Here is a 24704-nt window from a genome sequence, read left to right on the forward strand (position 1 = left end):
AAGCTGGGAGTGCTTTTAGGAACACTTACATTCACAATGGTTTCTACACTGTGAGGGACAAGACAATTCTACAAATCAACATTCTTATTTGCTTCTGGTTTTGACTGGGTCCTGACATTTTCTTTTTTATCTTTGAGTTTCTAGCTGTATATTTTAATAAGTGCTCTTTTATGTCAGTTTTCCATTTACACTCTTTTTCTTACTGACTGGTAACTTAGAGTAGAAATAGTACACTGAGTTAATAAACAGGGTTTTAGTTTTCACTTTTTTTAAAATACTCAAACTATTTTACTAGTACAAGAGAATCCTACCTTGAGTATTTTACATATTTCATACCGTGTCAGTTTTTAAAGAACGAAGAACCTAGTTTTAATATGATCAGCTAAGAGATGTATGTTCATTTAGATGAAGGTCATGATCTTGAGTATAATGAGCCCCAAAGTGGATCTATAATGAATTTTCTGAATAAATTTTAAGCACTAATACACTTACATTAAATTGTATTAACCTTTTACTTGCACAGATTTTTGATAACATCATAAAGTTACATTTGATTCTATTTCTGAGATTTGGAGAGAAAACCCTACAGATGTTTTAGAATTCATGTCAAAGGTTATTATAATTCATATAGTTTGCAACTACTGCCTGTAGAGAGAATGTACTATTGTACATGAAGTTAAAAGCTCTTACAGATGAACTATGAAAACAGCTGCTACATAGATGGGACTGGCATCTACAGTACTATTCCATGGGGAAGGGAGTAACAAGAATAAAATAGAACAGAACATATCTGAAACAATTCATAGTTAGATGATTATTGTAGACATTTCTCAGTGGCTTAGATAGTTTCCTCAGCTGTTCTAATGAAAATAAATTAATGTAGAGAAAATATGGTTTTTAAATTAGCTTCTTAGATTATACTCTGATCAACATGGCACCAATGAGAACAAAACAGGAAAATGCAGATGAAACTATGAAAAGGTCCTTGATATTCTTCTTTGACTGCACTATGCCCAGAATATTTGTACTCAACAGAGGAGCAGAGTGAAAAATAATGGAATCAGTGCTCAGTCTAAGGAAAACAAAAAGGAAAAAAAACCCCAAACCAAAACCAGCGAATCTAACTTTTCATTCTGTTGAATGGAAATCCATTTCAGTAACTGTAAGATACATAAAACACATACTGATATGTAGTATGTAGTGACAAATATAAAAGAACTAACTCACCTTGTGCAGTAATGATGGTTCTTCGAGATGTGTCCCCCTATGGGTGCGCCACTTTAGGTGTATCTGCGCCCGGTGCCTCTGATCAGAGATCTTTGGTAGCAGTGTCCATTTGGCCAACACATGCATTCTTTCTGCTCCAGGCAAATTAACACTGCATGGGTGAACCACCCTCAGTTCCTTCTCTATCGCAGAGTCACTAACAAGAACTCCGAAGTAGAGGGGAGGAGTGTGGGTTGTGGAGCACCAATACAGACACAGATCTTGAAGAATCATCATTACTGCACAAGGTGAGTAACTTCTTCTTCTTCAAGTAATGTCCCTATGGATTCTCCTCTATGGTCACTCCGGAGCAGTATCTCCAATGGAGGGTTGGGGCTTCAGAGTCGAGTCTGTTAAGGACGACAATACAGTGGAGACAACAATGGCATCAGAAGAGGAGTCTCTTGTTCTGCATAGTGTTCTGCAAAAGTATGAGCAGATGCCCAGGTTGCTGCCCTGAAGATTTCTGGACTGGGAACATCTTTAATGAAGGTGACCGAGATGGAAACTGACTTTGTGGAACGTGTATGGATTCCAGGTGGAGGTACCAAATTACGAGCACAATAGCAGCAGTCTGATGGGGTCTCCACTCACCACCACCAGACGCCTCCTACTAGCTGCTCCGGAAATTAGCTCTCGTCAGCTGTGGAGCACCCTCTGCGCATGGTGACTCACCCGTCATCTGCTTGGGAACCGCCTTGCTCCCTGCTCGGTGGTGTCCGCTTCAGGACACTGCCCTCCGGCAGTGCCCACTACTCCAGTCTCACCCCGTTCTGGGCGGGGAGGGGTAGTAACGACTGTCCTTCGGCTTGCACCTGCCTCTGTGGCCAACCACAATCCCAATGTCTAGCCTCTCGTCTCAGGGGCAAGTTGCAGTCTGTCTTGGCCACACTCCTCTGTGGCCAGGTGCAGTGTAAGGGGGGACCCACCCGCTACTCTGGGTCCCGACCCTGGGACCCTCTAGCAGCAGCCTCTCTCTACCCTCCTACTTTCCCCTCTTGACCGCCTATCTTCCCTGGGCTACTTCCCCTTTGGCCCAGTGCACCTTCTCGACCCTTTCTAGCAGAGGCCATAGCCTGGCAGGTAACTGGGCCGGAGCTCTCCTCTGCTTCCCCAAGCCTGCCCAGCACTGCTCTGTCTAAGGTGCTACCTCAGGAGCCAGTCCTCCTCCCTTGCTAGCCAGGGAGAGACTGTCCTCTCCTCTGCTAGGCAGTCTTTATATAGGACCCAGCCCGGCCCTGACTGGCTCTCTACAGGCCTTTGTCGATTGGCTGCTGGTCTGTGCAGCTTCTCTGGCCTGTTCCAGCCCTTTTTCTCATAGGGTAGGGCAGCCACCCCACCACAAGTGCTTAATACGATTCAAGACACATTTAGAGAGTCTCTGAGCAGATATTACTGTGCCTTTTGATCTTTCCACAATTGACAGGAAGCGCTTGGGAGATTTCCTAAAGGCCTTCTTCCTATCCAAATAGGAGGCCAAGGCTCTCCTAACATCAAGCATATGTATTATAGTTTCCCTGTTATCACAGTGAGGCTTTGGGTAAAATGTGGGAAGATGAATGAGTTGGTTCATGTGAAAAGATGAAGTCACCTAGGGAACGAATTTTGGGTGTGGTTTGAGAGTTATCTTGTCTTTAAAGAAAATCGTGAAAGGGTGCGTGTGCACCATTAATGCCGCTATTTCTCCTATCCTCCTAGCCAAGGTGATAGCTACTAAGATTCCTATCTTCACTAATATATGTGCAAGAGAACACGTGGCCATAGTTCAAAAGATGGTCTAGCTAGACTCCTTAGAACTAGATTCAGGTCCCACGTCAGCGTGGAGCGTCTGGATTGAGGGAAGAGGTACCCTATGCCCTTGAGGAATCTTTGTTGCTGAGTGAGTAAAGACTGAATAACCCTCAATGTGCTGGTGGAAGGCTGTTATGGTCACAAGATGTATTTTGAGTGAGCTGAGGGATAGCCCTGCCCTGTTGAGACCCAGTATGTAGTCTAGCATGACAGGGTGGGAGGAGGATACTGAGGTAATTTGTATAGAAGTACATCAAGACTGTTTGATATGAAGGGACGACTACATGGGGGACCATTTGCCCTGAACCTTGTGGTTGTTCAGATAGGCTCCCGAGCCTATTAGGGATGCACCCAGGCTAGAAGCAATATTTGTGGGATTGTGTGAATGGGACCCCCCATGCATACATTCATAGGGCCTTTCCACCAATCCAGGTAGTCTTTGACCCTGAAGGGCATTGACAGAAGTTTGTCTAGTCTGTCTCTGTTTGGTACATAGACAGACCTGAGCCATGCCTGCAGGCACCGCATGTGTAGTCTGGCATGACATATCACAAACATGTATGCTGCCATGTGCCAGAGAAACTGGGGCAATGTCTGGATGGTGTATATAGGCTGGCCTGAACGGTCTCTATGAGACTGGATAGAGTGTGAAACCTGTATTGTGGAAGCAGTGCCCTCACTTGTAATGAGTCGATATAGGCACCTATGAACTCCAAGCACTGCACTGGAGTCAGGTTGATTTCAGGCACTGATTTGTGCACCCTAATGCATGAAGACATATATAGTCCTTTGCGTGTCTCAAAGAGGATCTTCGAAGGAGAGGGCTCTGAGAAGCCAGTCATCCAATTAAGGTAAATCATGATTCCCAGGTACATAGGTAAGCTGCTACTACAGAGAGGACCTTGGAGAATACTCTGCGTGTGGTGGAGAGGCCAAAGGGAAGTACTCTGTACTGATAATGGTCCTGACCGAAGGTAAACCTGAGGAATCACCTGTGGGATGGCTGGATCGATATATGAAAGAAGGCATCTGGAAGGTCAAGGGCCGAGAACCAATCTCCCTGTTCTAGAGATGGGATAATAGCTGCTAGTGTGACCATCTTGAACATTTGTGCCTTCACACATTTGTTCAGCGCTCTTACATCCAGTATGGGTCTCCACCCTCCTTTTTTCTTGGGGATCAGGAAATATCGAGAATAGAAGCCTTGCCTCTGAGGTGTACAGGAATGGGTTCTAAGGCTCCCAGGCACAGGAGGTGATCTGTTTCCTGTCTTAGTAGTTTCGTCCCTGAAGAGGGACAGGGAGAAGGGTGGGAGAGAAGGGAGGTGAAGTGGATAGAATACCCATTGGAGATAATCTCCAAGACCTATCTGTCAGAAACCACTTTCTTCAAATTCTGGAGGAAAAGAGCAAGGCAACATCCAAAGGAATGTGAAAGGTCTGTAGGTTGCAGCTGATGATGTGACAGGTGTCTTGGGCCCTTGACCAAAGCATCAAAACTGATCTTTCGAAATAGAGGGTTGGGATTCAGAGGCTGATGGTTTATGCCTCTGAATCTTAGGCATCTTTCACTTCGATTCATAGTAGTGTTGCAGTGGTGGGTACTAAGCTAGTCAGAATCTATGGGATGATGGAGGACTGGATTTCCTTTTCTGTCCCAATGTGTAGATCCAGAGCGAGCGTAGTGTGGCCCTAGAGTCTTTGAGGGTATGGAGTGATGCACTGGTCTTATCTGCAAACAGTTTGGAGCTCTTGAAAGGGAGGGTCCTTGACCGTCATCTGCACCTCCTTTGGCAATCCCAAGAGGTGTAGCCATGATACCTGACAAATCACTAACATCACTGACACCGAATGGCCTGCAGTATCCAAAGCATCCAGTGAGGTCTGGAGCGCCGTTCTCACCACTAGCTGTCCCTAATGTATGTTAGTCTGAAACTGTTCCCATTGAGTTTCTGACAGAAGGTCAATAAATATATGGAGTTTGCCGTAGTTCATGTGATCTTATTTTGTCATTAAGGCCTGGTAATTTACAATTTGGAATTGTGAAGTTGCCGAGGAATATGACTTTTGGCCAAATAGATCTAACCTTTTCTGATCCCTATCACAAGGGATGACCTTAGCATGATGTTGTTGGCCACGTGAGTTCACCACATCCACAACAATAGAGTTCTGTGGGGGATGTGAGAAGAGGAATTCTGAATCCTTGGAGGGTACATAAATACTTTTTATTGTCCCTTTTGCATGTTGGTGTGATAGAGGCTGGAGTTTGCCAAATGACCTTAGCAGGATCCAGGAGCACCTTGTTAACTGGGAGGTCTATTATCAATAGGATGTGCACAATATATCCAGCAACTTGTGGATCTTAATCTCCTCAAGGTGAATTTGTAGTGTGCCTGCCACCCTTTTTGTGAGATCCTGGAACAACTTAAAAGAGGAAGTTATCCACCTTGTGCAGTCATGATGGTTCTTCGAGATGTCTCCCCCTATGGGTGCTGTAGGTATATGTGTGTCCCTGGGCCTCTAATTGTTGTCCCCTATGGACGGTGGTGGAGGCATCTCCGCCTAATCTGAGGAAGAGTAGGAGATGCTGGTTGATGGGGTAGCCTCCTCTCCTAGGCTGGCCTCTTGTTCCTCAAATGTTTCCTCTCAAGGTTCTGGGGCTTGGACATAGAGGCTGTAGGAGACACTCACGGTAGGAGGCAATAGATGCCTGCAAAGTTAAGTGCCTGTATGCCACCCATAGATCCCAGTATGGCTACTGGGGTGGGAGGAAGGGCACAGGTGGCAGTATCCACAGGTGGTCATACCCACAGGGCTAAGGCTCAGACTGATGGTGAGATTGGGAAGGCCTTCATTGGTGCAAAGCTGGGCCATCGTGTAAAGGTTGTGAAAGGACATCATCTTGGTCACTACCCGTACATAAACTGGTATCCACAGAACCTCAGGGCTGATCTGGGAACCACAGCGCTGAAATGAACAGAACTTGGGGCTGCCACCCCCCAAGAGTCAGCGCCCCAAGCTGGCAGTTCCTCCGGTGTGACTGTACTGTCCCCAGCCCTTCCCTCCCTCACTGGGGTGGGCACCAGGCTCACCAGCAGCTGTCTCTGGTCGTTCAAGCAGCGCACATGCCCCCGGACAGGAGATGCAGACAGCTGTGTGGAAGGGACAGGGGCAGCGTTGGGAGCGGAGCTGCGGGTGGTACAGCCACAGCAGAGTAGCTGCTGACGCGAGGCGCTAGCTCCCGGGAGTGGAGGCCCCATATTCTGCTCCTTTTACCACTGCGGTTCTGCAGATACTGATTTATATCCATAGATATCCGCGCAAGGTTCTAACTATCTGAGTCCTGGCTGGAATGTGGTGGAGCTGATAAGGAGACTGGAGGTGAATGCCCCTCTGCGATTCCAGGGATCAAGACATGTTGGGTACTGAGGCCCTGGTACCACACAACAGGGATTCTGGAGTCCTGGTGACCATAAGATTGCTGGAAAATCAGAACTTCTGCGGTACTGTGGTGATCGGTACCTTCAGGGTCTGTCGGTGTTGACTCGCTGGTACCAAGGAGAGCTAGACATGCCTGGGGGATTCGGCGGTGTGTGTGTTAAAGATGTGTGTTTGTTTCTATTTGTTTTAAACAGGGGGGAAACTAATGGAAACCTTATAAAACTGAAAAACATTGAACATTGAATGGAAACTGTAAGAGCAGCTAACAAAACTGAATGTTAAGGTAAGAGAAAGACTGCTATTAGCTGTATCTGGCCAAGGGCAGTTGAGAAGGAACTGAGGGTGGTTCATGCATGCAATGTTAATTAGCCTCAAGGCAGAAAAAGAGAGAGGGAGAGCATATGTGTGAGCCGAACACACACTGCTACCAAAGAACTTCAATCATAGGCGCAGGGCAGACACACCTACAGTGGAGCACGCATGGGGCACTACTCGAAGAAGAAGCTAAGTTAACAAAGTATATATCTGCACTGATTATGCACACAAAATATTAAATTAAGATTTAAAACATGTTCTACATCTACTAGCAGTGCTAATTACATAATAATAAGATAATAAATACCCAGTACAATAAAAACTATTGCAGTGGAGCCTACTTACATAAATGCTTGTTCAAGAGTAAACTTTTTTTAAAAAGCCCATGAGTTAAACCAAAACACAAAGAAAAATACAGTGTTAACCCTTAGCATTAAATAAATATTTTGGAGAGGAATAATACTCTTACAAGCTTCCAGAGCATCAAATGATAACAGAAAACAGAAGCTCACAGTTGCAGAATTGTGTTTGTACAACCCCTGTATGCCAAATGCATACTCAGTAACTTGGCATACACAATTGCATTAATAACCATGGTAATTACACACAAATAATGTATGCACAATTTGGAAAATCTGATTTTGAAACGTTTAAAGAATTTAACTATATATTGAAAGAGCAACAAAGTAGCCAAAATAATAGAGAGTTATTTTGGTGCAACACAGATGTCTGGTTTCTACTGCTGCTCAAATTTAGAAAGAGTTAACACAAACAGCAAAATCATTCAATTCAGTAATATCAAAACCATCTCAATCCTTTGCAAGCATAAGGAAAAAGTAATAAAATAATCTGACTTATCAACAAATCACAGGTTTGTTAATGGCTATATTACTGTCAATAAAACGTGTTTTTTTCCCTTTGCTGTCACAAACAAACAGAACCCCCAACACAGCTCCTTTGTTTCAAGTGCTCGGATTTCAATACAATATTCACATTATATATGTTATGTTAGGAAATTTTAATGTACAACACAGGACTAGAAGCGCATTTGGTTTCTGTCTAAAGTGTTGTAGCCTAAAGTCAAAAGTGTTCAAGGTTTTGCTTTAATTTGCTCTTGGCAAATAAATCCTTTTTTCCTAAGTGAATGTCCCTAAGTATATCCAATTAATGGATAGGCTCCATGAAACATTTTGGTAGCTCTTTTTGTTGAGAGAATATCTATATTCTAGATATTCATTCATACTCAATCGTCTGCTTGACAAGTTGAAATATGATAAATTATTCAGCCGAGGCTACTAATCCAAAATGGATAAAGTGAGGACTACTAAATGTTTTTTAAACTCATCAGCAAACTCGGCTTGCTGAATTATTATCTAAAGGATAAAAAATGAATACTATTCAATATTGGTTGGATATATCCTGTTTGAACATGAGAAAGCTTCATTGGTTCCCTGTACCATGCTTTAACACGATGACAAATAATACCTAATGTTTATCAGTTAAATGGAAATAAATTTCCAAAAAGAATATGTTCAAAACACTTATTTTCTTTAGTTAATAACAGCAACTTTTATGATTAATGTAATTTTAGGTCATAACCAGGGAGAGGTATGCAACGTGGTCCTTTTTACTAAAGTCCATGATTCTATAGTAAATGTGTTAAAGATGAAAACAGTCCCACATCTCTTTATTGGTTCTTTAATGAATATATGTAATGAGAACCATTCAATTCATAATTAGCATGTGGTATAACAAAGCCTCTTTTAAAATAATACTAGCAAGACATTATTTTACTTATTGGGGACATTAACTAGACCAGACAAACCAATAAAATAGCTGAAAGGTATCTTTTTAGTCTTCTTTTAAGTCTTCTTCTACGAGAATATGTAATATTCTGGGGATATTGGTGGGGATATAGCTTGAAAGTTACAAGTTCATTAATGTTCTGATGTAAAAATTTCTCTGTGTGCCCCAAACGTTTATTATTCTACACAGAAATAACAATTTCTGAGGATACCACACGAGACCTGTGTGAATGTTCAAAACAAAATTGTAAAGTAGTTGACGCCTACTGGGCTCAAGATAAGTTGCAAATTAAATTTCACTAAAATTTTGAGCAAATCTAAATTGGGTTTTTGGTTTGCATTGAATGTGAAATGTGCAACTTGCCTGATGTAAAAAAAACCTGGTGGAGGTTTTGACTCAGTTTTACTTTGAGATTTGAGCAAAACTGGACCCCAAACTCAAAGTGAAAACTCAATGGGTTCAAACCCACAACACAAAGCTACTGAAACTAGTTACACAAATGCCTAATGAGAAAAGCGATGAGATGTACACAGTTCTTAAGTATGTTAGTTTCAAATGTTTAACATCCATTGCAGGTCAAGGAACTGCCTGACTTGACTAAGAAAGCAATATCACTTACCACAAGTGAGAGAGGCCTTTTCCATGAGACAACGCCAATCAATCCTGACAACAGCACCTGAAATCACGTGAAAAGGGTCAGCAAAGAGAGACAGATTTTATACTAACACCTAAAAAAAGTAACAGTATCTTTTAAGAAAAACAACAATACACAAACAAACTGTAAGACAAGTGATTGGTTTCCAAAAGTGCTGGGACTAGAAAGTAAATAGTACAAGATAGGCCATTGAAACAAATAATGTAGGCCATACTTACAGGATGGGGACTCTACACTGGGAAGCAGTGACTCTGAAAAATATTTGGGGGTTGTCATAAATATAAAGGGAAGGGTAAACCCCTTTGAAATCCCTCCTGGCCAGGGGAAAGCTCCTCTCACCTGTAAAGGGTTAAGAAGCTAAAGGTAACCTCGCTGGCACCTGACCAAAATGACCAATGAGGAGACAAGATACTTTCAAAAGCTGGGAGGAGGGAGAGAAACAAAGGGTCTGTGTCTGTCTGTAGTCGTCTTGGCCAGGGACAGAACAGGAATGGAGCCTTAGAACTTTTAGTAAGTAATCTAGCTAGGTATGTGTTAGATTATGATTTCTTTAAATGGCTGAGAAAAGAATTGTCCTGAATAGAATAACTATTTCTGTCTGTGTATCTTTTTGTAACTTAAGGTTTTGCCTAGAGGGGTTCTCTATGTTTTGAATCTAATTACCCTGTAAGATATCTACCATCCTGATTTTACAGGGGGGATTTCTTTATTTCTATTTACTTCTATTTTTTATTAAAAGTCTTCTTGTAAAACACTGAATGCTTTTTCATTGTTCTCAGATCCAAGGGTTTGGGTCACCTATGCAAATTGGTGAGGCTTTTTATCCAACATTTCCCAGGAAAGGGGGGGGTGCAAGTGTTGGGAGGATTGTTCATTGTTCTTAAGATCCAAGGGTCTGGGTCTGTAGTCACCTAGGCAAATTGGTGAGGCTTTTTACCAAACCTTGTCCAGGAAGTGGGGTGCAAGGTTTTGGGGAAGTATTTTGGGGGGAAGGACGCGTCCAAACAGCTCTTCCCCAGTAACCAGTATTAGTTTGGTGGTGGTAGCGGCCAGTCCAAGGATAACGGGGGTAATATTTTGTACCTTGGGGAAGTTTTGACCTAAGCTGGTAAAGATAAGCTTAGGAGGTTTTTCATGCAGGTCCCCACATCTGTACCCTAGAGTTCAGAGTGGGGGAGGAACCTTGACATGGTGGCACAGTGGTGGGATTAACCTGAAATCATTTGAGATCCAGTTGAGATTTTTTGAACTAGAAATACAGATTTTAAAAAGGAAATTTTTTTTTCTTTGGAAAGAAAGTCCAGAAAGCAGCTTTGAAACTGAAAGCAGCTTGGTTTCTCTCTGCTTTGTGGCCAAGCAGAGACAAAAGGGGATTATCTTGTGAATTGCAGGTTTTCTTTGCCTGGAGGCAGGGTACTTAACTCCTGCAGGGAAATTCACAGTCTTCCAACCCAGAGGTGTTTTTTTCTTTTCTTCCTAAAAGTAAATAGGGGGGGGGTGTGCTCTACCCATTTGCCTGGAGACAAAAGTGGCAGGGTTTTTTTTAGGATTTTGATTTTTTGTTTTTGTTTTACAAGGAGCACAGGTTTGAAAAGAATTTTTTTTTTCTTTGGGCTGGGTAAGCAGGTTTCCAAGTAGTTGGAGGTTTTTTGCTTTAATTTGGGCCCAGAGCAGAGACAAGGGAATTGTCTTTTTCTGTAGGCTGACAATCACTATCAGAGAATAGGTATTCTATTCCAGCACAGCAAAATTTTACAGCCAAGTTTTGTTTGTTTATTTCTAAACCTCGGGTGTAAAGTTAGTTAAAAACAGAGAGGTTAGAATGGCCAAATCCTCAGCTCGACTACAGCTGGAATTAGCCAAATTTCAGGCTGAGGAAAAACAAAGGGAACATGAAAGACAGATAGAACTCATGCAGCTGAAGAAGGAACAAGAAAGGGAGGCAGAACAACACCAAGAGGCTGCCCACAAGAGGGAAATGGAGGCAAGGAAGCATGTGGAGGAGGAGAGGGAAAAAGAGAGGAAGCATGTGGAGGAGGAGAAGGAAAAAGAGAGGAAGCATGTGGAGGAGATGGAGAAGAGCTTTCCCCTGGCCAGGAGGGATTTCAAAGGGGTTTACCCTTCCCTTTATATTTATGACAGGGGTCATAGTGAATAATCAGCTGAAGGTGAGCTCCCAGGCGGATGCTATGGCCAAAGGAACTAATGTGATCTTAGGATGCATAGACAAGGGAATCTCGAGTAGGAGGTTATTTTATCTCTGTATTTGGCACTGGCGTGACTGCTGCTGGAATACTGTATCCAGTTTTGGGGCTAACAATTCAAGAATGATGTTGATAAATTGGAGAGGGTTCAGAGAAGAGCCATGAGAATGATTAAAGGATTAGAAAACATTTCTTACAGTGATAGTCTCAAAAAGTTCAATCTATTTAGCTTAGCAAAGAGAAGGTTAAGGGTTTATTTGATTACAGTCTCTAAGTAGCTATATGGGAACAGATATTTAATAATGAGCTCTTCAACTTAGCAGCAAATGGTTTAACACAATGCAGTGGCTGAAAGTTAAAGCTAGACAAATTCAGACTGGAAATAAGAGGTAATTTTTTTATTGTTTTAAACCAGTGAGAGTAATTAACCTTTGGAACAATTTGTCAAGGGTAATGGTGGATTTGCCATCACTGACAATTTTGAAATCAATATTTAATGTTTTCTAAAAGATACGCTCTAAGAATTATTTTGGTTGAAGTTCTATGGCCTGTGCTGTACAGGAGGTCAGACTAGATGATCATAATAGTCCCTTTTGGCCTTGGAATCTATGAAATCTCTATTTTCTATTTTCAACATGGATAAAAACACATGGTACTGTAAATCTCTCAGCCTCTCTCCCCCTACCCCACCCAGGTTTCTATAGAGATTTCAATCTGATTTCCAGATCAAAATGGTTCTAAAAGTTCAGAATAAGTCTCAGACCCATTTTCACCATTCACTAGTAAGTCACACGACCTGATGTGCTGTATGGTTTATTTTAGTTAATATTTTCTGTAACAACATTAACTGAAAGAAAACTTTCAGAGAGATTTTTTGCACTACCAGAATGGTTATGCATGGTCCTCCATTGCAATTTAATAGATAAACAGTTGGTGAAAATTCGCACAAACATATTGTAAAAATAAAACCTAACTTTTCCTACCATTTATTTGCTATGTGCATTAGTGCCCGTCAAAAACCTCTATCTCTGCAATCTAAAATGTCTAATAGCTCATAATGTGTAGCCAGCCATACCACTTCAAATACACACACACACACCCTTGTCTTAATGTGCAATATTATGCCATTACTTATTTGTAATTATGAAAGACTTTTGTTGCAACAGGAAAAAATGTGTTCTACAGGATATCTTCTAAATTATTCAGGCGATTGACAGATCTTAGGCAGTGATATGACAGATGAGTGACCATCTAAGGGTTATGCAGGGAGCCTTCATCACATAACTGAGCGACATGTTTTATAGAGCGTATCATCAGAATTTGGAAATACTCAGATGGGCCAAATTTTACAGCTCTTGCTCCAGCAAAACTGAATCATTGAGAGTTTTACTCAAATATGGACTGCTTAGTTTCCAAGTAGAAGTGTGGTACCCACACCAAGATTCATCCATGCAAACCAAACTGGGCTCTGAGAGTTAAGCATGTGCTTTCCTTCTCACACAAAATCTATAGTAATAAAAATGGTGAAGGCTCAATTATACTCTCATTTACAATGTTGTAATCCTTTTATAGCAGGGAAAAACGGGACACAGAAAGAAGTCACTATCCCGGTAGGAACAGCATAGCAGCAGCAGACACGGTGAGAGCAGGCACTGAATGCTCTATGCTCTGCCCTCTCACCTCTACTTAGGCCTGGTCTACACTAGGGGGTGGGGGCAAGCTAAGTCGGTCTAAGTTACGCAACTTCAACTACGAAAATAGCGTAGCTGAAGTTGACATACTTAGAGCTACTTACTGCAGTGTCTTCATTGCAGTAGGTCGACTGCTGACGCTCCCCTGGCGACTCCGCCTACCCTTCTCGCTCCAGTGAAGTACCAGAGTCAACAGGAGCGCGCTTGGCAGTTGATTTATCGCATCTTCACTAGACACAATAAATTGACCCTCGCTAGATCAATTGCTCCGGAGGTAAGTGTAGACATGCCCAAAGACCATCTAGCCAGGAGGGCTGATACAGTGCACAAAGGCCCAGTGACTTCTAGCTCCTCCACAGTACCCTTATGGCAGCTGCCTCAGGACCATTCTCCCATGGATGGCAAATCCCCCAGGAGCCTCAAAAGGGGACATCTTACATAGCTGGAGCACCCTGCTGATATAGAGCAATGACATCATGTAATATTCAGTAGTTCACTGACACTACCAGAATTAATATGCTTTGGACTCTTTAGGATTACTTGCGCTATGCTTTATAACTTCTGCCATGTAAAAGGAAGCTGAGGACTAAATAAAAAAATTGGCCAAGGGGAGAGGGAGAGATGAAAGAAGAGAGCATGTATATGTATGTGTAAATGAGAGAGAGATATTTGGTTCAAATTAAAAACCAGTTAAAAACCAAACAGGAACAGGTAGAAAAAGACAAGGGAGTAATCAAAAAGTAATGCATGCTGATAGAGAAAGAATATGTGGTATAAGGATGATGATTTCACATGAGTTTGAGACAGCTGCATTAGTCACTCCTCACCATCATGCATATGTAAATACTACATATTACAAAAACAAAAAATAAAACCCAAAAACTTGTTTAAAATAGTTTTAAAGTATTTTATTGGGTCTAGCTCTCCATATCCCTCAGGCTTCAGACACAGGTGAGAATTACAATGAATTCAACTGGTTTCAGAGTAGCAGCCGTGTTAGTCTGTAATTGCAAAAAGAAAAGGAGTACTTGTGGCACCTTAGAGACTAACAAATTTATTTGAGCATATAAGCTTTCGTGAGCTACAGCTCACTTCATAGGATGCATTCAGTGGAAAATACAGTGGGGAGATTTATATACATAGAGAACATGAAACAATGGGTGTTACCATGCCCACTGTAACCAGAGTGATCACTTAAGGTGAGCTATTACCAGCAGGAGAGCAGGGGGCGGGGGAGGGAGCGGAACCTTTTGTAGTGATAATCAAGGTGCGCCATTTCCAGCATTTGACAAGAACGTCTGAGGAACCATGGGGGGGGGGGGACATGAGGAAATAGTTTTACTTTGTGCAATGACCCATCCACACATCTTCAACAAAAAAACTTCAAAAACAGACTCCAACGAGAGACTGCTAAATTGGAATTAATTTGCAAACTGGACACAATTAACTTAGGCTTGAATAGAGACTGGGAGTGGATGGGTCATTACACAAAGTAAAACTGTTTCCCCATGTTTATTTTCCCACCCCATCCCCGCTGTTCCTCAGACGTTCTTGTCAACTGCTGGAAGTGGCCCACCTTGATTATCACTACAAAAGATTCCCCCTCTCCCCCGCTCTCCTGCTGGTAATAGCTCACCTTAAGTGATCACTCTCGTTACAGTGTGTATGGTAACACCCATTGTTTCATGTTCTCTATGTATATAAATCTCGCCACCGTATTTTCCAATGCATCCAATGAAGTGGGTTTTAGCCCACGAAAGCTTATGCTCAAATAAATTTGTTAGTCTCTAAGGTGCCACTAGTACTCCTGTTCTTTTCATGAATTCAACTGTATAAGATTAAGAGCTAGAAAACGATATAATTAAAGACCATCAGAATGCATACACACTAGGAGGCAGCCTGGGTAACCTACATTTGGCATTTCCTAACTTTTGACAGGTTGACCTTGCGAACTAAGTGTCCTTTTAAACTTTTTTAAAAATGTAATTATATATAATAATGGGTGAAATTCTGACCTCACTGAAGTCAACGGCAAAACTTCCATTGACTTCAACAAGGTTAGGATTTCATTCTATTCATTTCTCCAAACAAACAAAAAACCAACCAACTAACTAAAAACAGTTAAGATTGTTCAACTGAACACACACAACCAGGCGACCCACACCCCCCTACACACACACCCCTGAAATAAAAACTAAAACAAAGAAGCAAAACAACAACTCTAAGTTAAAGTTTCATCCAACCCTTGCAACATAAAACCGTGATTTCTTCCTCTCCGCATTACATCTCCTCATTTATATCCACTTCTCCCAACACATAAGCCTCCTCCCTGTTACTCCACATAGAACTTTGGGGGTAAAATCCTTGAGATCTGGACTGAATTGACTAATTCCAGTGGTGTCCTAAGGATACAGTATTCTCCCTGTCAGGCATTTGAGGAAGAAGTGGTTTGAGAGATATAAGTAGCCATACACAGAGTTATTAACATTGGTTAATTTTGTTATACTACATAGGCAATTCAATATGTATTAGTGGATAGTAATTTTGTATTGCATTTTTCAATTATCATAAAGCATATAGAGATAAAGATAGGCATATCAAGAAATCTAAATAAATTAAAGTTTATTTTAGTCCAAATTCAACCCTCAGACATGCAAATACAGCAACACTTAGTCAGTGGGAACTGAATGCTTATATATGAAAACAAAATTTGGTCCAGAAATTTAGGTTTAAAACTTATAATAAATACATTAAAATATAATCAACTTGCTCATCCTATCTGTGATTGAAACCCAATTTTTATATCAACAAGCACCAGATAAGCTCCTACTATAAATGTATGGCTGATGGACTTGCTACTTAACAAATAATGCTGCAGAATTATGACATGAAAAATATTTGTATCTGCTCTATGAGCTCACTGAAGTCAGGTGTTTTAGTGTGTTTTTTACACTACAAAACATTAATTTCATAGTCTGGAGCAATACATTTTAGCAATAACTAGATTTGATGGCATTTAAGTTTGCTGAAAATTGTATTCAAGAAAAGTGCACACTGGAAAAGACATCTTTTTTGTATTTCGATTAGAACCTGTAAATGCATAAATTTTAAGATATTTTTCATTGTGAGACTTCAGTGTTAGCATCAGAGGAAAATACATACACAGGGGAAAACCCATGAAAGCATACTAAAAAGTAAATTGAAATCAGCTTATGGATTCTGACACTAAAGCCAATATGCAGATAATATCAAGCATTGTTGTGTGTAGCTTGGATTCTACAATGTTTCCCATGTCATATATGCTAGACGTCTCTTATTACTGGAATTTTACTATAGTACTACATTTTTCTGAAAGTTGGCAAAGGCAGAGAAAAGGAATTTTTTTTTTGCAGTTAATTAAATTTGTTCACATAGCTAGGATAGCCTATTATTACTATTATGATAAGTGTCCCTGGATTGATAATCCTGTAATGCAGAACTGCACTCAGGAAGGTAAAATGACAGGATTAGCAAATTCAATTTCAGGTTAGACAGCAACACGCTTTCAATAAAACAAATGGGCTGACTGAAACAGTAAGGTAATTAAAAAAAACCTTAGGAAAAATAACAAGGTAAGTATTGGTATAAAACACACACACAAAACCACTATTTCTCAAACCTAATACAAGTGAGTAATTTCAAAAGGTGATTTGTTATATTGTAATTCCTATGAGTAGAAATTCATTTGTACAATGTTTAATTGTCTTCAACAATTCTCTGCTTTATTTCTATTTACCATATACTTCCCACTCTGTAAATCAGCACCTACCTGCCACATTTAGGGCATTGCAGAAAGAGGAAGGGAGCAGTTCCTCTGGTTTTCTGAACTGCAGTTGTGCCTGGCCTTTACATAGGCCTGCAAGGTATGTCTGAATGGGAATTTCCTTCCACCCTCCCTGCTTGTGCACGACGTAAGGGCCAAGCACAATCTGGCCTGTTATAAAAAGTCCCCTCCACCGATACTTTATGCTACAACAATGTCTTTAATGACAGGTTTCAGAGTAACAGCCGTGTTAGTCTGTCTTTGCAAAAAGAAAAGGAGTACTTGTGGCACCTTAGAGACTAACCAATTTATTTGAGCATGAGCTTTCGTGAGCTACAGCTCACTTCATCGGATGCATACCGTGGAAACTGCAGTAGACATTATATACACACAGAGACCATGAAACAATACCCCCTCCCACCCCACTGTCCTGCTGGTATCCAATTTATTTGAGCATGAGCTTTCGTGAGCTAAGTCTTTAATGTTACCATTGTACAGTTCACAAGCAGCAACTGTAATTCTGATAATTACAGATTATTTCTCATTTTTTTTACTCCACAAAACTCTAAATCTATTTAATCACTGACTTCACTGAAGTAACATCAAGGGTAAATTTGGGTCATTACTTATGTGCATTCTTTACTATGTAAACAGAGACTATGTGAAAAGTTACCTCCAATGGCAAGAGCCATCAGCACTTTAAGCCATAGTGATCATAACCATTTAGTTATAAAAGTAGACTCCAGAGAGCATATTATGGATAACTCACTGGATTTCATTAAGGAGGTAACAGACTTCAAATAGAAAGTAATTTTTCCCCCCTCTCTTCCTTACACCCAGTTTTTCAGGAGCAAGCATTGTAAAATACTGCTGTTCAGCATCTTCTGTCTTTAGTATTTTCTTTCATTTTCATATTATATGAATACCAAATCCATTTTGGACAAAGTAAATAGAAATAAACAGGTTAAATATTATATATACAAAAACTCTAGCATTTGAAAGTGAGGAAATATGTGATTTTCAATTGCTCATGCAACCTTAATTCATCCTTCATGTGAGTTTAGCCTGAGCCCTGAATGAGACAAGGATCAAGTGGAAAAAATAGTTTGCGCTCATGTAATTAAGGTCATACGTCTGCAGAAAGGGGGAGAATTAAAGTTGTGTGGACAAACATAATTCCAGCATTTTGTTATTTTCTAGTGCTTGACTTTATAACCTAAATAACGTTCAATTTTATAGTTTGTACATGTTATTTCCTAGCTATTTTTAAAGGGACAAAACAAATTCCATTTTGTACAATTGTAACAAATTCCCTCATCATACAGCATCAACAGGGTTTGAACTCTGAACCTCAAGCACCACAGCACAGATTTCTAACACATGAGCTACAGAACTAACTATATTAACTAGCACAGGAGAAAATGGATCCCAGAGTTGGGAGAAGGACTGCAATGGCATCTGTTGCATACAAAGGGTGGTCATGGGGGAGCCCAATCCAGCTCATTCTCTTCCCTACCATGAGAGGTGGGAAGCTCCAGTACCTTGAGCTGAGTGCATTAGGTTTTAGTGGAAGCCTTAACTGGGCTCTCTCCATGATTACCGTCATCTCCCAGAAGTTGGGGGGCCTCCTGGCCCATGTTATGCCAACAAGGACACTAAGGCTGTGTGTTGGGGAGAGGGGTTTTGGGGGAGCCTGGCTTGGTTCTTTCTCAGCCCTCTCAAGAGATGGGGGAGCTGATGTCCCCAGGCAGAAATGAGAAACTGGGATTTGAGGAGGGGGCAAGCACGTTGTCAAGAGACCTCTTCCCACTACAGCTACTCTGGCAGCTCCCAGGCATTCCCAACATAATGCCTCCTGAAATTACTGATACTTGATGGTAGTACAGGCTGGGCTTTAAGAACAGTCAAAGTGAGGAGTCCAGTGGTACCTTAAAGACTATGGTACCTTAAAGGTACCTTAAGAAGTGGGGTTTTTACCCACGAAAGCTTATGCCCAAATATCTGTTAATTTTAAGGTGCCACCGGACTCCTCACTGTTTTTGTGGATACAGACTAACACGGCTACCCCCTGATACTAGAACAGTCAGTGACATTAGCAAGCTGCCAAAATTTTTCTCTCTTCAAAGTGTTAGGCAACTAAATATATGGGTTACTAGCAGTCCTCCTTTCGAGAGATATTAAAGAGAGATGTGGCTAAAACCAGGGGACACAGTTTATGGACAGGAAAACTCTTCCTCTCACACAGCTGGACAGGAGGTACTGATATGCTGCAATGCGAAACTAATGCTAGTCACAAGCCACTTTACTCCTGATCAGGAGTGCAACAAATCACACTTTAAAGTGCCCATAGCTAACCCTGCTCTGGCCTGCTTGACTCCCTTTGAAAAAAGATTTATTTCAGTTTATTCAACAGCTAATGACCACCATCCTATGCTAAGTACTCCACTTAAGAAGGAACAATCAGTTGCACACATAGAAAATGGGAAATGACTGCCTAGGAAGAAGTACTGCAGAAAAGGACCTGGGGATCATAGTGGACCACAAGCTAAATATGAGTCAACAGTGTAATACTGTTGCAAAAAACAAACATGATTCTGGGATGTATTAGCAGGAGTGTTGTAAACAAGACATGAGAATTAATTCTTCCCCTCTACTCCGCACTGATTAGGCCTCAACTGGAGTATTGTATTCAGTTCTGGGTGCCACATTTCAGGAAGGATGTGGACAAATTGGAGAGAATCCAGAGAAGAGCGACAAAAATGATGAAAGGTCTAGAAAACATGACCTATGAGGGAAGATTGAAAAAATTAGGTTTGTTTAGTCTGGAAAAGAGAAGACTGAGGGGGGACACGATAACAGTTTTCAAGTACATAAAAGGTTGTTACAAGGAAGAAGGAGAAAATGTGTTTTTCTCAACCTCTGAGGATAGGACAAGAAGCAACGGGCTTAAATTGCAGCAAGGGAGGTTTAGGTTGGACATTAGGAAAAACTTCCTGTCAGGGCAGCTAAACGCTAGAATAAATTGCCTAGGGAGATGGTGGTATCTCTGTCATTGGAGATTTTTAAGAGCAGGTTAGACAAACACCTGTCAGGGATGGTCTATCAGTGATGCTCAAGCAGGAGCACATGTCCCCCTGTGGGTATGCAGAGGTCTCCCAGGAGGGACATCTAGATATCTGCCCAGTTTTACAACAGGCTACATAAAAAGCACTAGTGTAGTCAGTACAAACTAAAATGTCATACAGACAATGACTTGTTTATACTACTCTATATACTATCCACTGAAATGTAAGTACAATATTTATATCCCAATTGATTTATTTTATAATTTTATGGTAAAAATGAGAAAGTAAGCAGTTTTTCAGTATTAGTGTGCTGTGACCCTTTTTTATTTTTACGTCTTATTTTGTAAGCAGGTTGTTTTTAAGTGAGGGGAAACTTGTGGTTATGCGAGACAAATCAGACTCCTGAAAGGGGTACAATAGTCTGTAAAGGTTGAGAGGCACTGCTCTAGATGATACTTAGTGCTGCCTTGAGTGCAGGGGACTCTCAAGGTCCCTTCCAGTCCTAAACTTCTATTATTCTATGATCACATGACCATCCCTTCAATGTCAACCATTTTCTTCAAAAGCCTTAGAGAACAAACAGGCTTTACAGCATGTCTCAAAGGCTAACGGTGCAAGAGAAAGCAAGGAAATATGCCAGAGTTAAGAGAACTCTAGTGTTATCACTTCTACGAATTGCAACTGTGGTAGTATGGCATAGGGACAGATGCAGTCTCTCAGAACCAGAACTAGATCAGGCTCCCATTCACTTCAATGTGAGTTGGCTCAGATCCTCATATAGGTGCTTTGGGGCCAGACTAGGGCTCAAAACCAACACCTTGAATTCCTCCTGGAAGGAAACCCACATCAGGGAACATATATTCAATCCCACTTAGAGCCCACTACAATAGTCTAATCTCCATGTGACAAAGGCATGGACAAATATAGTAAGATCCTTGTACCTATAAGGAACGAGTGTGTTTGCCTAACCAAACAAACTTTGGAAAGGGGCTTCTAGCCATGGATGCTATTTTGTCATCTAACACCAAGCCTCAATCCAACCAGACCACAAATTACAAGCCTCTTTTACAAATGGCAGCCATACTACTTCAAACAGAATTGCTAATTCTTCCTGCATATTTTCATCAAACTAGTAACTTTACTGCTGTGTCTTATCTGGATTGAGCTTCAGCCAGATAGCTGTCACCCAGCCTCCAATTACCAGTAGACCCCTAGTCATCCAACTCCTCACATCATAGAATATCAGGGTTGGAAGGGACCTCAGGAGATCATCTAGTCCAACCCCCTGCTCAAAGCAGGACCAATCCCCAATTTTTGCCCCAGATACCTAAATGGCCCCCTCAAGGATCGAACTCACAACCCTGGGTTTAGCAGGCCAATGCTCAAACCACTGAGCTATCCCTCCCCCCATCAGTGGGACTAGTTAAGATTCAGACACAGTTATGTGTCCTCAGCATACTGAAGACAAAGTATCCCTTGGCTCTTCACAAACCTTCCCTGTAAATTCATATACATTTTGAACAAGAGGTTGGAAACTGAATCCTGATGTCAATGGGAGTTTGGCCTACATAAAGATATGGCCCTATTTCATATTGCATGTTATAGAATATTTGAAAAGGCTCTGCTCATTATTGTCCAAGTCTGGTCTCCCCATCCAGAAGAATGAAAAGATGTAAATGCAGGAAAACCTCTGATGTTCTCATGTCAGGATCATGCAAACCATGGAAAGGGAGGGTGCTCCATAGCAGGTCTCTGCAGCAGCAGAAAGTAGAGTAGGTGAGGGATAAAACCTGCGGGACCCATAAGCTAAAGTGCTTATTATGCCATTATGTGGATATGTGGGCCAAAATCCTGGCAGACGGGAACATAGGGAGCCTATAACTTGTAGTACCGGCTTCATCTATGTTCTGTAAAATGGGTTGAGAGGATTTATTGTTTCCTGACTCTTACATAATTCCTCCTCCACCCCTCTCTCACACACACTCGACCCCTCTCCCACCCACCACAGGGTTCCAACATGGGACCATGATTTGGAGCTCTATGTAGTATAAAGACATTAACTATTAAGAATCAGCAATTTGTTAATGCACCTAATATACGCAGCAGTAATTTTCCATATTTGTTTCTCTCGTTGTATTTAACATGTAAAACCATGAATATTTACTAAAAAAGTGACACCAGCAACTCATTAGGCCTGCCTTCAAACCATAAGAATGTGAGGGAAATGCCCTCTATTTTCCACATTTTAAAAAATCAATTATTCCATCATTCAAAAAAATTTCAAGCTCTTATTTTGATATAAAATATCAACACAGAGTTTGAGAGTTTCCTTTAACAAAACACTCTTCCCCCAGCAGCATATTCTGCAGACTGAAATGATGGTCTGCAGTAATGGTGCTGATTCACAGACAGAAAACTAACAGACGACATCCATACTAGCTTCTTCTGCATTAGAAATACAGCAACGTACACTGACTACAAATGCCTCTCAGTGTGCATATGAAATACCCATCATCATTAGTGCAAGTTGTGCTCATGCATGGACAGGAGAAATTTACTTTAATGCTTGCATACTGAAGCAAGACAAAATCAGTAGAAGGTAAATTTATTTTCAAGTCAAGGAACTGCAGACAATGGGGAACAACCACAAGGAGAAATTATTTTTTAAAAAGGCCATTGACAGTATCCTTTTAAGATTTGCAGTTCTCTGCAGTCAATCAAATTAAGTGGTCTCTACAAATTCAAAATGTTACGTTTAGGATATGGAGCAGATCAGGTGATTTAGGGTTTCAAATTTGACAATAGACAGCTTTTTCCCCCCAAACTTTCTACATAATGCATTCTAAACAGAACACATTTTCTGATCCTTCTTTTTTTTTGTAAATTTCCTCTTTGAACAATAAAAATAATGTACTTGTTGATACAGAACATTAATTCAATTAAATGCAATGAAAAAGCTATCAAAATATAATTATGCAAACTAATTTACAGAACTGTATGGTCTTAAAATACTGGAATTATAATATGAGCTGAACTTGTGTGGTATACAAATTGAACATTTATATCGATACAAGTGTGGATAATTCCATGTATCTGATTGTTATAAACAGTATATTAGTGACAAGAAGCCCCATACACAAGAAAGCCCTTCACAGATTCCGCTACCTACTCATATCCCTAGTTTCCGACGTTATATACTGAGATGATCTGCTTCTTTTCTGCACATATGACAGTTCCCTAATTTCTCAGCTTCTAAAAGCCTGAGAGTAAACCTATATGTGACAGATTCAGTTAACGTTAAAATCATCAGTATACACTGTTTTAAAGTATAGTTAATTGCAGAAACTCACCCCATTCTAGGATTTTAAACATACTTAGTAAAGCATAAACATTTATAATTAGCATTACTATTTATCCTGCGATATAACCACCATCACTAGCATGACACATTGTATATTACTGCATTTATTTCCAACCAAAATATATAAGAGTATGCATATTTTCAAACTACATCGTTTTGAGAGAGAGACTGTCAATTTCTGAACTCATACTCAGAGGGCCAAATTCTTTTGCTGCAAGAATCCAACTAAGTCCTGCAGGGTCGAATCAAGCCCAAATGCACAATGATCATAGGGAAAACGTTTGCTCAGTATTAGCAATAAATAAAATAGAAAACCAAATGGCTTTAAATAAAGAGATTATATTTAAACTATTGTGCTATCCTCTCACTTTAGGTATTTAAAGTATGGCCAAGTAGACAAACATCGGCCTGTATAATTTATGAAGCAGCAACAATCAATCATTTAATTTTACAGTACAATAGGTACCCTTATGTCATTAGTGCATGCACCCAGAGCAATATTTCAAATATTTATATTTATAAATATTTCAATATTTATTTCAAAGCAATAAAAAACAACAGGTAGCAACATAGCCAACTAACTGAAAGCACAACTAAATATATAGAATCTTAATTGAGATTCAAAAACTACAAGGGGTTCTGCACTTTAAATCCATTAATAGATAGAGAATGCAACAGGCAAAAAGCCTAATGTACAAGGCCCAGCAACAAAACAGGAAGTCAAAGCAGAACAATTTTTCAGTAGTCTCCATTGAAATTGAGCATAAAGATTCCTCAAGAATATTTGGCACCAGCAAATCACTTCTGTTCAGTACTTTGCTTTATGCCTTACAGTAAGTCTATAAAAATTGTAAAATCTACCAAAGTGACAAACCAGCAATCAGCACTGTCTAGCCAGACTTTAAGCGATATGATGAACCATTTTGACCAGATTATAACTTCTGCTGCTAAGATTAATCAAATATGTAAACAACTATTGAAACAGGAACACCTCTTATTAAAGAGCAGTAGTTACAACTACCAACTCCAGCAGAAATCCAGAGTTTGGACCAAAGTCTCCTCATCCTGACTAAAAACAGAATGCCAGAAACATTACTAAAAATGGCAATAAAAATTTTTAATAAGATTGAAAATGCACTTCTGACAAGACAGCCTCAAATTAAAAACACCACCATGATTTTTATCTCAGGTGCCTGGGAGAGCATTTAAACCTTTATAAGCTTACATTAAGAAAAGCACCGTAAATGCTTATAGCTTGATTACAGGATATATACAGATAAAAATGCCAGAGTACTGTCTAAATTATAA

General features: G+C 40.5%; 1 protein-coding gene across 7 annotated transcripts in view; it reads right to left on the reverse strand.

The window, feature by feature from the left end:
* Nucleotides 1-24704, reverse strand: part of ENTREP2 (endosomal transmembrane epsin interactor 2) — a 376956-nt gene that overhangs the window by 239950 nt on the left and 112302 nt on the right. For 4 of the 7 annotated variants that reach the window (XM_073303685.1, XM_073303683.1, XM_073303687.1 and 1 more), the window contains exon 2: nt 9238-9294. The exons of the other annotated variants lie outside the window; for them this stretch is intronic. In XM_073303685.1, coding sequence (XP_073159786.1) covers nt 9238-9294 — 57 coding nt within the window. The remainder of the gene's footprint in view (nt 1-9237; nt 9295-24704) is intronic. 7 annotated transcript variants of the gene reach the window in all.

Source organism: Lepidochelys kempii, chromosome 10 (assembly GCF_965140265.1).
Source record: "Lepidochelys kempii isolate rLepKem1 chromosome 10, rLepKem1.hap2, whole genome shotgun sequence".
Classification (NCBI taxonomy): Eukaryota; Metazoa; Chordata; order Testudines; family Cheloniidae; genus Lepidochelys; species Lepidochelys kempii.